An 18,371-nucleotide genomic window follows, 5' to 3' on the forward strand; every position below is an offset into this window, starting at 1 on the left:
TAGAGATTTTCACTTATAATACATTTTTATATTGATAGAGTTGGGGGACCTCCTTTTCATTAACGAAAGAAAAAAACGGACTATAATTATATTAAAAAACAGAAATCACTAGAAGTCAGTTGTGATGAAACAAATATGCTTGCGTCATACAATCTTTGTTATTGAAAAAAGACTGTTACCATGCCATCTGAAAATCAGAATATGTTTAGACAATACCACTCCAGCAGGATCATCATGATTTCCATGAATGGTAAATACAGGTAAGCCCACATTGAAGTGAGGGTCTTCATAGTTTACATGACCAAAACTGCAAAACAGAAAATAAAATGTTTAGATCACAAAGTAAATAACCTTCACATCAGACCAAATTTCAAGTACATTCATCCATTAAAGCCTCTTTGCATGATATCAGCAACGTATAGACAAATATTTTAGCTTTACGATATAAATATTTAAAGGGCCACAGAGTAAAAGCATTCAACAAAGAACGGATGCTCTACACTGAACATGAATCAGCTTTAAAGAGAACTACAACTCTATTGACACAGAGAAGCCATAGTTGGGTAGAACAACAACAACAAAGCCTTAATCCCACTTCGTGGGGTCGGCTACATGAATCCGTTTTCTCCGTTGTGTTCAATTTAGTCTCATATTTTCATTTAGTTCTAATAAATTAAGATCATTTTTTTTATACAATAAGCCCAAGTCTTCCTAGGTCTACCTCTGCTTTTCTCAACATAAGTCGAATCTAAAACATCTACTCTCCTAATTGGATCATTAGATGGTCGACATTTAATGTGACCAAACTCTATCACGGATATTTTCTCTAATTTTGTTCGTCACAGGAGCTACACCAACTCTATCACGAATATTTTCATTTCGCATTTTGTCTCTAAGTGTAAAGTAAGTGTAGTGTAAAGTCACTCATCCACCTAATCATTCTCATCTCGGAAACACTTAACTTAGTATTATGCTTCTCTTTTAAAGGCCAACATTCAGCTCCATTGAGCATTGCGATTCTCACCACCATCTCATAAAAATTTCTTTTCAGTCTAAACGGTACTTTTCTATCACACCAAAGGCCCAAAACATTCCTCCACTTCAATCCTCCACTTCAATCAACCGACTTGAATTATACTATTAACATCCCCATCTATATCATCGTCACTTTGAACAACGGACCCCAAATATCTAAATCGTTCAAGCCTTTTAATAATTTGATCACCCCAAAGTTACACATCTGTCACTAGAGCTACTACTACTAAAATTACATTCCATATATTCAGTTTTAGTTCTACTCAAATGAAGGCCTTTAGACACAAATGTAGACCACCATAACTCAAGTTTTTCCTGGATTTTTTCTCTCATCTTATCCACGAGAAGGATATCATCAGCAAAAAGCATACACCAAGATACATCCTCCTGTAAATGTCCAGTAAGACCATCCATAACTAAAGCAAAAAGATATGGGCTTAAAGCAGATCCCTGATGAAATCCAACAAGAATAGGAAAAAATTTGGTCATCCTCCTTCAGTTCGAACACAAATAACAGCTCTACTATACATTTAATGACTTGAATATAAGTCATATCAACACATTTCTTCTCAAGAACTCTCCAAAGAAAATCTTGTGGATAAGACAGTAGGATAAAGAGTTTAGGAAAGGGACTGGATTGGTTGGAAAGAGACTTCAATATGAAGGGGTCTCGTAAGATGATAAAATCTACTATAGTCCCACGTAATGGTAAACAAGATGAGAGAAAAAAGGCCACGTAAAATGAGGCAGCGAAGGATTGTAGCTATGCTCAAGAGAAGGCAGAGAATAGGAGAGAGGAGATGAAATTAAAAAGAAGACAAGAGGGTGGGGGAGAAGAAAGAGAAAGAAGGTGAAAGGGAGAGAAGAGATGAACAAAAAGTAAAGAAAGTGACTTTACCCTATTAAGGCAAAAAAAAAACACCACATAACAGAATTAACACTCTCTTAAAGAGAATTTACTCTTAGAGTCTGTTTGGGGCAGCTTATTTGGTGCGGTGACATTTTGAAAACGTAGCTGACCTGTTTGGGTAAACTACGTTTTGGCAGCTTATGCGTTTTTAAAACGCTGAAAACAGAGTTTTTACACCGCACCTGTCTAGGTACGGTGGCAGCTTTCTGGCTGCGGCCTGACTTTTTTCAAAAAAATAAAAATTTGTAATAGTCACCGCACCTAGCTTATCGGCAAATTATTTTTAATCAGCTTATAAGCAGATTATTCAATAAGCTGCAGCTGCCCAAACAGACCCTTATATTCAATGTCATCTAATGATATTCTATATTTTCAAACCATTGGCTAATTACACAACAATTTGTATTAAATTTTACATAAGAAGGTAGAAAATGTCATGATTAAATGAAATTAAATATGATATATTTGAAAAACATATCAAGTAAATATATAGTGAAAGCAACTAGACCTAGGAGTGTGCACAGTTCGGTTAAATCCAAATAATCAAACTGAACCTAACCAAACCATTTTATTGATTTGGTTCAGTTTTGAAATTAACGTTTTCGTTAACGGTATTTAAGTAACCTTTATTTGGCATTCGGGTTATGGTTCGGGTTTTAAAAAAATTTAACCGAACCAATCGAAAACTGATTCTTAGGGTTCGGTCGTTTAGGCGCGGAAGCAAATAGTGAAGAGCAATCATTTTACTAAGGGTTCCTTTCTGTGCCTCGTGCAGACTGCGCCGCTCGCCCCATCCCTCCACTGGTCATTAGTCTGCCTGTGCCTGCAACTTCCATTCGTCTGTCGCTAGCTTGCCAATCCATGATCCCTCTCCTACCTTGATTAGAAGGCATTTCCTATTTGGTGTAAGATGTAGGTTCAACTACGTAAGGCCTGAGCAAATGTGTCGTCAAAGGTGGAAATGGGGAAGCGGGAGTCTCCTGAAGAGTTTTGGTCCTTTTGGACATCTTGGTTCCCACAAATCTCATCTTTATCTCTATTTTGAAATTTCTTCTTTCATCTTCTAGTTGTTGCCCTAATTTTCTTTACTCTATCTTCTTCTACAATGAAGGTATGCATTTCTTAATCCCAACCTAGCAATAGAGTGAATAAATTTATGGATTTAATTTGATTCGACTATCAGACTATGTAGCTTTTGGGCTATACATTTTTCTGTTTTTCATTGTATATAGAGACAGCTTTTGGGTTATTTATACTATTTTATAGTTTGGTGGGAGTAGGAAGTGAGAACTAGGAAGGATTTGTTAATATTAGTTTAGTTTTGGGAGACCAACAAATTTTCATTGCATATAGGGGAGGAGATGTTAATGTAGTTTTGAGTTTATATTCTTTTCTTTGAAGTTGTGCAAGATAATATCTTACTCTCTATTTTGCCACTTGATGGTAGTAAACATATTAAAGATCATATTAAGTATGAAGTTATGCAAGCAGCCTCTTTTTCTAATTTTTTTGCTCGAATTATCATGATAAAGATCATATGAAAAAATAAAGATAGTTATGGGTTCCTTTTTCTCTGTATTGGAATTCTTTTTTCTTTTTCTTTGTTTATTAGGTTTTTGTTAAAGTCTTACAAATTAAAAGCTTTGAGTTTCAGAATACTTCCTCCAATTTGGTTGGTTAAACTCAGCCTCTTTTGGTTATTGAAAATTGATACTATAGATAACTCTTATCTCATTATGTGCAACTCGTTTTATTATATCTGGGAACTAATGCAAGCAGTTTTGCCTCTTTAGTGGCTTCTTATATCTTATTCATGCATAATAAAATGGTTCTCGAGTGCAAACTGGATATTTTCATTATGAAGTCGGTTTGTTACGCTTGTCCAATATAAACTATAGGTAAGCAAGCGGTATGGGATATTGGGTGATTTTACTTTTACAATTTAGTGTTCTTGAGTGCAAACTAGATATTTTTATTATGAAGTTATGCAAATAGATATCTTACTCACCTGTCAGCGATAAAAAGTTGAGTTGGGGGAGTTGCCCGTAGGAAGCTGTCAGTCACCAGAATCGAAATCCCGTCGCCTGCTTCAGAAGAACGTTTTAATTTACATATAAATTTAAGTTTAGAAAAATATGAAATCAAACTGACTCCATAATTTTCACAGTTTAAATGAAAGAACACTCTATCTCAAACTCTGTATCTATCCCAAAGATAAACACAAGACTGGAGGATGAGACTCGATCAAATAAACTAAGAAATATATGACGTCCGTTTGGTTTGCGAAACCGTTTTATTTGCCGACAAATTCCCCTATTTAATATGAGAAATTAAATAGGGTTTATTTTAAGTTGGGTTCGGAAAAGCTTCCTATAAGGGCAAGCCCCTATAGTTAATTACATCTTAAATGACCGAAGTCACTTAAGAATATTCTCGATAAAAATCAGGAAAAATTATCTTCAAAGACCGAGTATTTTATTTTAAGATGAGACCTTTCAACGAAATCAGACAAACAGGTGTGAAAGGATAATGACTCAAATTTGGAATATTTATTACAGAATCCAAAGGAAGAAGAACTAAGGGATGTCACGGATCCAGAGGAGATCCTCGGTGACTTCTCAGTTTACCCTATGGTTTGGCTTCAATTTCGAGGGTAGAAATATTCAAGTGTTTTATCCCGTCAATTTTATTTATTTAGGGCTTACATTCGTGTGAAACGATCACACAAATAGCTTGGAAGATATGAGGATTTAGGTCATAACGAACGACAACCTCAGAATCCTAAAACGAGTTAGGGCTTAAATCGTACAGCAGAGCTATACAAATGTCTAAAGAAAAGGATGAGGATTTATGTTGCGCTAGGCGAACAACCTCAAAATCCTAAGGATTGTTGTTTTAATTTCTATGAAAGAAATGATTCAGCTGGGAAGACATGTTCTGCAGTTGAAGATGGTCGTGCTGCCCACCGCGCTAGTTTCAAGCTCCTTGTTGTGATGAGTTTAAGTTTTCTAGGATGTCAGGTTATAATGTCAAATCCACCGGCCCTATGGTTGTAGTTCTTCAAATATTTTATAGATAACATGTTGAAATTGCACAGTGTATAGCATAACAGTAGAGTATGTAGCACAGGACAAGCAGTAGACTATGCAGTAAAGAAAACAGTACAACATGTGGTGTAAAGAAAAGTAAAAGGTACAGCAGGGAAGTGATTATAAGAGAATAACATGTTGTAAACATAAAACAGACCTGTATACCTATGAGATCCGTTGTTCCTTAGGTGTAATTGATGCAATATGTACAAGCAACAAAATTTGAGGAAGCGGGTTGAAATGCTTTAAAGAACCATCGTCCAAAAATCTCGAGAAATATCGTCAAAAGACTCACGACAAGAGAAATGCGAGGAAATCGACAAATCGATTAAAATCGTAGAAAACACGAGTTAAAATCGTAGAAAACACGACGTAGAAAACACGAGAAAATCTCGAAAGAGGACCGCGAGTGCTTTGTCCAAAAAAATTTGATAATCCATATGAAAAAATCTGAAAAGAGGGGACCGCAAGCACTCGGGTCGGGGCTAGGCTCAACTATTTATTAGTACTCGAGGGTCGTCGAAGGCTACTCGGTCACCCGGATGTATAAAGTCCGTCACTCAACTAGAAGGGTGTCCTATCGAACCTAACTCAGGAAGGTACTCCTTAGCTTAAACAGGTAATCAACAGGTGGACAACTAATGTTTAAAATGTATTTAAAATTTATATTTTCAGCATGCACATAGGTTTCAAACATGCAAAAAGTGAGCTGTATCAATTTTGTGTAGCGAAAAATGTATTTTTGTTTTAGAAAAAGGTGTATCTGTTCTTATCAAATTTGTTTTTATCAAATTTGAAAAGTAATTGTCCACGAGTCGATCGCGTTGTCGGACATAAGGCTACCAACAACCTAAGAAGGTTTGAGTCAACTCCTGCTAGTCTTATGTCGGTGAATGATACTGTCATCCTACAACTCACCGGGTTCTTGAATCTGATCTTAATGGGTTCCTGAATCGAATCCCGATGTCGTAGGATGACATATCATTCTGCTCTATCTCCAGTGTATCTTTGTCATCACCGCCCTAAGCCCCAAAACAAAACCGACCTACTTGCGACCTTGGTTGATGGTTTCACGTATAGCAAAAAACTATCGGACATAAGCATCAAAAACCGAACCAAGAAGCAAGGAAAAAAAGAACAAAAATGGGGTGAGAGAGAGGAGACACTAATCCACCTAAAACACTGAAAAGATGGAGGACGGATCAACCCTCAAAACTCGTAATGAAAAGACCTGAAAAGGAAAGCCCGAAGATCCTTTGAATCAATCCGAAAGGATATCATTTTCTCACGTTTTCATAAGTGGATCAACCAAAGTCAAAATGACCTCCTAACGTTGGTATCCAAACCCCAAAGTGATATTTTATGAAATCAATTCGTCTCAACCAAGTATTCTCCCGAAATAAAATTTGGAAATCTCCCAAACTTCACAATTTAAATGAAAGGAATATAACCCTGGGACGACGACCACTTATACTTCCAAAAATCATGTCAACATTAAAGCTATTCAATTTCAGACTTAATGAAAATCTCCTCGTATCAAATAAACATGAAATCCTCCGGCTAAAACCACATAAATGCTCACAGTCAAGCTCAATACAAAGAAATGAAAAGCAGCTAAGGCTCTCGGCCAAGGCAACCCACAAGGGAGACAACTACTAAGGCTCATGGTTCAGGGCAGCAAGGAACAGTTGTTAAGGCCCGCGACCGAGGCCACCAAAAAGGAAAGGGGGAAGCTGCCAAAGATCACGGCCGAGGCAACCAACAGGAAGGACCACCACTAACAGCCATTAAGGCTCTCGGCCAAAGCGACAAAAGGAACCAACTAAACTAAGGCTCAAAGCCTAGGCAACCAAAGGAAATACCATTAGTTATTTTAATGCGCTCCCTCGATATACATAAGAGGATAAATAAAATGATTACATATTTTAGGATGACAAACTTGATTCATCAAAAAAATTCAAGCCACTCAGACTCAACAATAAGAGCCATACCGTCCCAGGAAACCCCTCAATAGGTTCACGGGTAGGAATAGGAGAAGTACGGGACAACCACCAACAAGCCAGGCCGCTCAACTAAGGCCAAAAACCACAGCCAGCAAATGGCCGATAAACTGAGCCGCTCAACTAAGGCCAAAAACCACAGCCAGCAAATGGCTGAAACCGAGTACAACACAAGCCAAAATCGAGCCCAACAGAGGCCAAAGCCAAACCAAATGACCTACCAACAAGCTCACGGGTATGACTAAGAACAAACCAAATCAAACTCCCAAGCTACCTCTCGGGTAGGAGCTAAAACAAGCAAACTGAGCTCCCAAATCAAGCCAAAATAAATTTCTCAAGGTTAACAAGTAAAGCTCATATACCCAAGACAAGCTCTTAATCCACAACCCAGCCTCCAACCCTTCCAAGATGAAAACCGAGCCCCTAAAGAGATCAAATCAAAGTTTTAAAGGCTAATCAAATGCAGTATATGATAGCAAATCCAAACCCAGCCATTTTTAGGCAAACCGAAAACCAGCAAGGGCCAAAACGAAATTCTCAAAGCTAGTAAAAAAGCTTCAATACCTCAACGAAAGTCAAGACCCAAAAATCAACATCCCATGCTCCTGAAATTAAAACCGAGCACCAACAAAAACCCAAAAAACCTAGTCATTCAAGGCCAAAGAACAGTCCACATGCCTTTAAAACATCAGTATATGGAGCCAAAATAGGTTTTAAACTATAACAGTGTCATGGAGAGTATTTTTAGGCCACCAATATAATCGTTCTAAGCATGAATCAACTTCCCTCAAGCATCCAAGCATGAAAGATGCCTCCCCCCTCGAGGAGCCAAACCAAATTATTAAAGCAAACTATAGAACTTTTCCTAAATCAAAGTGAACTTAGCATGCATTTTTAAGTCAAGAAGGAATTTAAGATGCTAAAACCGAGCCTTCCACATTCGTGAAAGACCAAATAAAACCTTCCAATGTCTCATGCTAGATAAGAATAAATGGAAAGCTTCATGATACATATCCTAACATGCTTACAAAAGGAGCTAACATTGTCTCAAAGTCACGTTTCAACCCTCCTAATTGCTTCCAATAGAAATATGTTGCAATAAATGGAAACATGTCATAGCTTCACCACTTTAAGCAAGTAATCAAGTCTAACTCCTAGAACATGCTCACATTTCCATTTTTATATGCTTGAGTACCAAGTATTTCAAAAACATAAGTGTAATATCACGCAAGCATGCTGTATCGTCCACTGCACCAAGCAAAGGGGTTCGACAGAGAGAAAACCGAAGAAAGACAAGGCACAGAGGGGGGAGAAAGTACTTCCCTGAAGCAAAGAAAAGCCACACATAAATTTTCAAAGCACTCCTCCACTTCAATCCTTCCTCCAACAGTAAGAGGAAACCAACCCAAGTACAACAAGCTAAAGAAGTGAGAAAAGAAAATGACAGAGTTTCCGCCCTCAGAGATTTTCGGCCACTTGAAACGCACCAAACAGAGTATCATATAAACCAGCGAGAATGAGAGGGAATGATTAAGGGATCGCATACGGATCGAAGGAGCAGACGCCCCCATACGGGCGTGCGATAGGCAGAGGATGAGATCCTCGCAGAGGATGAGAAACGAGAAGTGATTGGTCGCGGGATCGTCCCGCGTGCGCGAGGCGAGCGCGGGAATGAAATTCCAACGGCACGAAGGAGCGGGCCAGGCGAAACCGAGCGAGATCTAGGGCTGAGGCAGGCCCACGAGTTCGAGAGGATGAGGCGGGAAGGGAGGAGATAGATTTAGGTTAAGGATTTTTAATATAAATTATTAGTTATAATAATAATAATAATAAAATATTATTTATTATTATAATTAACATTTAAACATGTATTTTCCCCAAGACGCGCCGTCGCAATGAAACGAACGACCACCCAAGGCAACGTCCACCCTAGGCAAAATCGATGTTCCGGACGTATCGGCGCAGTCAGTTTTGTCATCCGGAGTCGTTTAGGCAACCCCGTCGACGATCGGGACAAAAACACGTCACGACCTGAAACACGTCAAAAACTCAGCTCGAGCTCGATTAAACGGGACGGCGAAGAGCGCGGCGACGCCAAATCAACGAGTACAGTCAATCCTAAGGCCGACAGTCCTATAGGAATACTCCCTGAGTTCATTCAGAGTAGCTTTATCTGCTTAGCAATAGCGGTCAAAACTACTATATGGAACGTCAAGTCGAGCGAAGAAAAGTTCAGAATTGCTAACGGGGAGGGCTCCTTCACTAGTTTTCAAGGAGTAGTCGACAGAAAAGGAGTAGTCGACAGAAAAAGGTCCTACAGCTAGATCCTAGGCTACTAAGGAGGGGAAAACTGCACCTCGATCGAAAGCGAGGTCAACATCTCCATTTTGCTACATAATGACATTTTGTATCTATTTTAAGGATTGTTCAATCCTAATATAATTGTAGACTCACGCACACTTTGAATACATATTATGATAATGCAGTACATATTGTACAGTTACACCTTCATTTTTATGCACAGACAGGTATATTTTGTTTTTAAGGTTATTCAGTCTTGAGTGCAAACTAGAGATTTGATGGCAATTTTGAATTTCTTCTTGCACATGGAGTTACACCCTCATAATCTCACTTTTTTGTTATAATATGGTTAGATGTCGCATTGTGGAGAGAGTTCAAATGCTTTGGATTCTTCTCAACAACAAGTGCCTATTGACTCTACCCGATAAGTTAATTTTGTCGGAGATGCCAATGTATCCAATATCAAATTAATTGATGAGAAGAAGAAAAGAAAGTCCAAATGGCCAAGTTCTGATGTTTGGGATTATTTTATCAAATTCAAAGTTAAGAAAGATGGGAAAATAAATAAGTGTAATTATTGTGGAAAGACATATCATAGTGCTCTAAAAATTAATAGTACAACGAATTTACGAACCCGTCTTTCTATTTTCCAAAATAATTCTCATAATTTCCAATCAACTCAAGTTCAATTAGTTTGCAACCAAATGTTAAAGAAGATGAGATGGTGGAGGTTTTAAGGCATGGAGATTTGATCAAGATATTGTTAGAAAAGCTTTAGCAGTTATGGTAATCGTAGATGAATTACCCTTTAAACATATTGAAGAATATGAGTTCAAATACTTCATGTCAAAATGATGTCCGATGTTTCATAGTATGAGACACCTTTCCTCGTATGAAAGAAAGCTGAGTCTTTGATTATGGAAGGTACAATACAATTTTTTTGGAGCAGATTTTTTCGAGCAGGTATTTTAGCAAGCTGTGATGATGCCCATCATCCCAGGATGCTCAACCATTTATCTAGTTTCTTTTCTCTTCCTAGTATTGTTTGCTTTGTCTAGTTTCCTTGATATGTTCTCTTATTTCTATAACCCTTTTCTCATTATGTTGTTGGATAAGTACAAATACATGGATAGTTGGATGAAAAACATATGCTCTTTGCCCTATGGTCTTTTGGGTTGTCTTTGCTAGCATTGGTTTCTACTTTCTACTGAGATAATTGAGATTTACGAACGACCAGATTTAATCTTGATGTTTTGTGCTTATAATCCGGTTGACCATGCTTATTTCTTAGAAACCAAAATGTTGCAACTTGATTCTGGGAAATTCTTCTGATGCTTTAATGTCTTTGGATGGAGTTTCAATTTATGGTTTGATGGGCCCTGAGCTTTTATTTGATTATATCATTAAACTTTGATAGCCTATTTTTCAGCTTGTATTATTTTTTTCTTTCTATCTAGCCTTTGCATTTCTGATTTAATGTCATTTTGTAGGCGTGTATCATGTCACCTTCGTTGATGGTCATTTAATGATTCTTAATATTTTACTTTTGTTTTGATTCTTTCATGTTACCTTTGTTGATGGGCAATTAAAGGTTCTTAATAACTGTCAGATCGCTTTTCATGTCCTGATTAACTATGTCACAAATATAATGATTTTTTAAAGGTAAGAGCCCTTCAAATAGCTTTTATGCATATCTCTAATGGCTCGATGCAGCCTTCGAAGTGATTAAGAAATTTTTTGATATTGCAGATGGTGTATGACTTAAAGGACACATATTAAACTTCAATGGTTTGGAGCATTCCATTTGTATCTTCTAGTGTTGAAAAACAAATTTGCATTATGAGCATGCATGCCCGGAATGGCTTAAACTTCTGTAGCATGACTGACAGGAAGAAAACTGAAGGCTATGTTTTTAGAACGGGAACCTTAACCAGCATGCATGTTGGCATCAAATCGCAAAGCTTTAATTTTTTTTTGTAATATAAACCATATGGTATTTATGCTTGAATGTTCTTTTATTTACGCTATTATCCCCTTAACATTATTTTTGCAATCATAAATTTCTTGCAGCAAGCCAGCAACCATATATTGATCTATAAATAAAAGAACATTCAAGCATAAATACATACAACCGCACATGCAATCACTTCCCTATATCAGAAGATAATTGAAGCAAAAATTAATGATAAAACCTTTGCTTAGTTAATAAAATCCTTTAGGATATGTAGAAGGGAATTTTGGTGGAGTAAAGCTGTAAGCAAATATTAGATATGTAAATGATAACCTAATTTATTACCTTCAAGGTATGTTGAGTTCGACAGTAAAATGGCCTAATTTAATGAAGTCAAAATTCTTAAAATTTATTAGAACTCTCATTTGTGCAAGCAGGGATGCAGGGACTCCATCATAGTCTGATTGTTAATGGGACATTCTTAGGCAAGGACCATGCATGGTTTAATAGGAATGCAAGCAAACATGAAACTTAAGTCAAACATTTATACGTATAAAGATGGCCAATCAAGCTTTGTTTGCACAAATTATCTACAAATAAATTTGTTGATCATCAAAATAGTAACATGTGCAAATTTTAAATTTCAAATGTCATTAGTGTCATTTCTATTCGATTGTGAAGAACAAAAAGTTGTTGCGCAGTTTCTGTTTCCACCCAAAGATAGGTGGCTGATGTTGCCCAAAAAACATAATAACATGAACTCTGAATGATTTAAATGAGCATATCAGAATTTTGTAAAAACAATGGTGTGGAATTGAAAATTAGTACTAGAAGGTAGATCCTGCTCTTTGACACCAAAATTGAGGCAGCAAGGCTGCGGATATAGACTTCCAGTAAGCAATTTCCTGCTCCCGAGATATGTAGGCAATTTGAATGAAAAATAACAAGTGGAACGGTATAAACATGGATTGGATTGTTTGGGAAGCAATTTTGAAATGGGGAGGTCTCTATAAGAATAAAAAAATTGTTGTGTAACGAAGAAATGAGAAAGAAAGTGTCATGGGAGACCGGCCAATGGAGGATTGCACCTATATGCCTAAGAGAAGAGTCGTAGGAAGGAAAAAATTAGCAACAAACAGAGAGATGAGAAAGGCAAAGAAGACGAAGGGGAGAAACAAGAGGTAGATAGGGGGATGGACGAGAAAGGAAGTTACTCTGGGATAGAGAAACGCAATGAAGAGAAAAGGTTCTATGAGCCATAAGTCGAATAATTCATTAATACTTCATGCCTGTTCCGTCAAAATCCTAAGATCATAATACAGAAGAGAACGATCCCAAGTACACTTGCAAGAAAAAAAATAATTAAAACAAAACTAGCTCTTATCTCCACATAGAAAGTCCAAACACATTAAAAAAAAAAAATCAGATATTTCCTAAATATAATTCACTAATAAAAAAAAATTAAAGAATCGCATCATATACAGAGAAAGAATGCCTTGATCAAGCAGCTGTCATCATATAAAAAACTAAGCTTTAGCGATTACTTAAAAACTAAAAAAGATATTTAAATTTGATAGCGCTCATCGCTTGTAGAGTTATAAGTTCAATTAATCAAATTATACAAATTTTATAGAGATCGAACACCCATTTATCATGCAAAGGCAGAAAGATCTTACATGTTTTGGAAATTAACAGTTTGATCACTGACAACTTGAAATTGCACGGGTCGATCATTTAGGCAATATCGTCTAAGTATCTCTATGGCTTTCACCATTGTTGACCTTGAAGGCTTATTTTCATGAAACAGATCACCGCCAAGAAGTAAGAAATCCACCTACAATTCAAGATTAATTTTCAGATTTGTTTTCCATAAAAACAATACGGTTGCTTCAAATACATTAATATATATATATATGTATATATATAATATGCAAATAAGCTCGGGCAATGCTCCACTTCCAAGTTTTCAATAAAGTACAATTGGTTTCCTCACTATAATATTACCTCAAAGTGAGCTCTCAACTGCACACTTGCCTAAAGCTCGTGTGACCCATCACTCATGTCTGGCTCACTATTCATATGATAATAACAAACCTTCTGATAGCAATCAAAAACCTTTTATTTTTCATCATGCTTAGATGATTTGTCACTTAAAAGGATAGCTCAAGGATTCATTTCACAAAAACTCAAGTGAAGAAAAGGTTTATTCCATGACAACTAAACTGAATACTCAAGAATCCAAGGATCATAGTTTAGCTTAGTGCGAGTTTAATAAAATTCAATGTAAATTAAGTGTTGTCAGTAGCATAAGAATGATGAACACAATTAAATCAATTTAAAATTATATTTCTAAATTATTATAGATTTTTCAATTAACTAAAATTTTTATTTTGATACATTTTTTATTTTATCTAAATTAGATTATTTCCATAAAATATAAGAAATAAATAAAAAAAATGACACTCAATAGGACGCAATGAAGAAAAATGATTCATGTAACCACTTAGTGGGATAAAGGCTTGTTGTTGTTGTTGTTGTATAAAATATAATAAATAGCAGGTATGTGCTAAAAAATTAATTTATGTTTGAATTGATGACTAATGTAGTTAGAAAGTTTATCTGAACTAATGTCTCATAATTATATCAACATTTTTTTCATTTGATTTCAACGAACCTTAATGATGTTAAATAAAGATAATTAGCTTATATTATATTATTTTTCAATAAGTTAAAAATTTTATTCAATGCATGAAAAGTTTAAGGTAGCTTACTAGATCATCTGTGTTTCTACAACAAAAATTTCAATTTTGTTATAACTCATTTGATATATTTAGCAATACATGATAATTATGTAATATCTAGGATTAATGAAGAACTATGTCGTAGTTAATAAAATTGCGCTAAGTTTTTACTTCTTTGGATTAATTAATTTGCCTGCATAAGATTTCAAATATTAGAAGACTTAATTTCAATTAATTTTTTTTTTTTAAACATTGTTCACTCATCCTTTCCTGTACAAAATAATGGATGTCAGGGCCACTTTATTTTGTATATATGGAGATTCTGATGCGTTGCGAGTTACCTAGTAACAAGAAGAGTCGCCAACAACCAATCAAAAAAATCATTGCCATCTGCTAGCTAAATGTTGGGAATAATTAAGGGTGATTTCTGAGAAGTATTTTGAATGCTTTTTAGCAATACATATAAGATTTCTCTCTTTTTTTTTGGCTAATGAAAGCCATTTAAAGAAAATATTGTATCATTTAGAAAAAAAGATAAGAAATTAAAGTGCTCATTCAACAAAGCCTCCCTGAGCCAAATCATATTTATAAAATCTTATCTATATTTTAAAGCATTTTATATCACATAAATCAAGCTTGTGCATTAAAATTAAAATTTAATATTTTTATGGCAATAGATAGAGTTATCAACTCGATTTCTCAAGTTGAGTTTAGATTTGATGCAAAGAATAACTTGACACAATATAGTCAATCAAAATATGAACAATGTAATATATGCGTCAAAATCTTAATTCAAACACAACACAACCAAGCCCTGAACCAACCCAACATAGCATAAAATTTATTCAAATCTTGATAGGTGATTATGAGCCAACCAAAAAAAGACATGAATACCTGATATGCATGCAAAAACTTAAATAACATTATTAAAAGTACATAATTTACTATGAGTTTTCATTAAGAAAGAAAAAATGAATAAGTTATTATTTTTTAGAGTAATCAAAATTCAACCCTTTTTTGAGTCGTCTAAAAATAACTCAAACCAAGCGTGATAATTACATGAGTCAACTCAAACCCAAATTTTATGTATCAAAATTTTCCTGCAAGTTTCAAGACTGACAACCCTAGTGACAAGCTATTATTAAGTCACCTTAAAAATGTTCAAAACAGCTTGACTTGGTAATTTTATTAGTAATTTTGTGTCAAGTCAAGTGGAGCCTTGGGAAGCTTTGTGTGTGAGTTGCATTAGTCGTGGATCTAATGGAGCTCTTACCCTTTAAGCAAGGTAGCACAAAAGTTTCTCCATCTACTCATAAAGTGAAGGAGTTGAGTTTATAATTGAAATGTTTGGTAGTAAGATACTAATTTGAATGGGGATCAAGCATCCATGTTGGTGTTTGGCCATCAAACAACATAAGAAAATATTATATATCTTGTTAGCTTAGACATAATTTCTTGAGAGTTGAGTTAATTATTTATAATTGCTTACCAGGCATACGACTTACCATTCAACCAAAATCTTAGTTCACTTGTGCAGTAAGCCATCTTCCCAATATGCACATTAAATCATATGTTAACAAAAACAAAAATTAAAGCAGCTTTACCAATCATCTTGTCCCTGTAGGGCAAGTTTTTAAGACCAATTTGTGAATTTCTTCAGCTTTTCTCGCTCTCAAGGTTGAATTTTTTGAGCCTTCTAAAAGATGTAAGTTTCACCATAATTAACTATACTAGCCCAAAGCCAATAAGCTAATCAAGGCAACCAAATTAATTAAGTGGATACAAACACAAAAAGCCTACCAAACCAATCAAATCATTTGGCCCGGCATAAGCAAACGAGCTCAGAATATCATGTTTAATTTATCTAGGTCATGCAACGGATGTAAGTCCGACACAACCCAATTAATACGTTAGACAGATAATCAACAAAGCCCCTCAACTCAACTTAAAAAATTGAGCCATCTTATCTATAAAATTGTAAGATCCGTTGCAATGCTTTCCTAGTCCTTGAGGTTCAAAGGCCCGCTTATAAGTTTTCCAATGGACATAAGCCTCGTACCAATTAACTTGAGCTAGTACAAGATCAACAAGCATATTAAATCAAAATCATAGCCTTTTAAAATACAAGCCTCAACTTAAAAATAAAATCAGACCAACTTCCATGCTAATAAGCCCATTAAACAAATGAAAATAAAACAACTAAAACTCATGTGCCCTTCGGCACGCTTCTTTCAATCAAAGTAAAACTCATTGCAACAAATAATTATGCTATAAGCTCTTGTCAATCATGCCCATCAACTCTGAACTGCAAGAAGTATTGTTGTGCGCCCTCTAAAATTTCAATAAAATTATAGGTCTGTTTGGCGCAGCTGTTGATTATTTATAATCTACTGATAAGTAGATTATTCTGATAATCTGATAATCTTACTGTTCGAGCAGCTTATTCAAAATAGTTTATTGATGGTTAAATGACATTCCTGCCCCTGTCTGATAAAATTGTTTGGAGCAGCTTATTCAGAATAGCTTATTGGCAGAACAGAAGCATATAGTGCAGAAGCATACGATCATTACAGATCAGTTATAAAAGATGACATACAGTTCTCACATCCTCATGAGTACCAAGAGAATTAAAAAAAATACTTCCACAGTAATACATCGAAAAGTCTTTATTATGCAATTATATCATGTTACATAAAACCATCTTAAGGGGGAACAATACAACTTGCAATTCACTTTCTCCATTTTGTGATAATAGAAGTTTCTAGAAAAAAAATAAAAAAATAGAACATGTTTTCATTCTTCCTCCATTTTGATATTTGCTAAAAACCGAATGGAACATACCAAATTTCGAAATGTGAATGGATCATACCATATTTGCAAAAAACCGAATGGTGAATGGATCACAGAAAAACCGAAAAACCCAACAACAGTTCGCAGCTCTGCTTAACACCAGTAACATTCAGCTCCCAACCATTGGTGAAAGCCTTCAGCACCAAAATAAATTTTATATCTCTAGATACAGCCATCAAAGCTATAAATGATACTGAAACTCCACTGACAGAAAACAATATTTTGAGTAAAGATGAATGGAACATGCTGTAATGTTTCATTTCAATCAAGAGCAATATTTATTACCTAGATACATAAATAATGTCAAATTGTATGTACTTAACTCCTGAATTTCTAATGAATCAATCTCATACCTATGTTTCCTATAAAAAGAAAATAACCGCAGGCCATAAACATTGTCATTCTTAACGTTGCTCTAATGTTATAACATTGCCCAATGCTATAACCATTGTCATTCTTAACATAAAACTATAGATAAGAGCATGGATTCACTCATAGAAAAGATCTAGAGCCTAAAATTGAAACAGAGAAACTGAAGCCCTTCTGGAACGAAGAAATGAAAACTAAAATTCGTATTTGCATTCTCCACGCTTTTCTTCACGCTTAGCTAGCATGGATTCCTCTCATAGAAAGTTCTAAAGCCCAGAAAAAATCGAAACCAAAATTTCTGGAACGAAGAAATCGAAACCAATATTCGGGAGTTAACTTAAGGAAATAGAAAAAATTGAAACAAAATTTCTGTAACGAATCACTTGCTCTTCCGTGAAGGAAGAAAAAATAAATAAACCACAGCGATGTTCGACCGTTCACGACCAGCGACTATCGATCCCTTTATGAATGACAGTGAGATAAAGCATACCTTACGATCAGACAGAAAAATCGAAAGGAATCCGGGCCAATCTCCTCTAAGGTAAGAAGAAATTCGATCGCAGGCACCGACCAGGGAGGGAGAGCGCGAGGGAGCTCAGGAGCATCTAGGGCAAATCTTGCGGCCGAAAGCTGGGACGCAGGTCGAGAGCCGTGTCGAAGACCTTAAGGAATTACTCGAAGCGGGATGCAGTGCGGTATAGTTAAGCCGCCCGAACGCCGATCCAAACACAGCGGCGGCGTTTTCAAAACGCCGCCGCACCTAAATAAGCTACCCCAAACGGGCCCTATAACAAGGACTCTGCCAATAAAAGAGTCAAACTAATCTCAATAACTTATTTTCAACATAAACCCACCTGTCTTCACAAGTCAGATAAGGTAGCCCTTAGTTTGTAGGCGAGCTCACTAGAAGTTACCACTTAAAGCCCTGTAATATTAATGGACTCGATCAATCGGTGTACATAGGAGAACTGAATCATATGATTTTAATCGAATCAACCTCATCCACCAACCATTCCCTACTCAATTAAATCCACATCTAATAATAAAATCTAAGCTTAAAATACAAATCAAGATAATCTCTTAATAGAAAGTGATTTCCCATTCAGCAAAATGGTTAATTAACAA

The 18,371-nt window shown here is 35.7% G+C and overlaps 1 protein-coding gene across 2 annotated transcripts in view; it reads right to left on the bottom strand.

Annotated features, from left to right (window-relative positions):
* Positions 1-18,371, bottom strand: part of LOC110027810 (double-strand break repair protein MRE11) — a 53,034-nt gene that overhangs the window by 16,753 nt on the left and 17,910 nt on the right. For both annotated transcript variants that reach the window (XM_020729391.1, XM_020729390.1), the window contains exons 4-5: positions 12,963-13,120; positions 217-307 (exon numbers count right to left, since the gene is read on the bottom strand). In XM_020729391.1, the coding sequence (XP_020585050.1) occupies positions 217-307; positions 12,963-13,120 (249 nt within the window). The remainder of the gene's footprint in view (positions 1-216; positions 308-12,962; positions 13,121-18,371) is intronic.

This window comes from Phalaenopsis equestris, unplaced genomic scaffold (assembly GCF_001263595.1).
Source record: "Phalaenopsis equestris unplaced genomic scaffold, ASM126359v1 Scaffold000450, whole genome shotgun sequence".
Taxonomy (NCBI): Eukaryota; Viridiplantae; Streptophyta; class Magnoliopsida; order Asparagales; family Orchidaceae; genus Phalaenopsis; species Phalaenopsis equestris.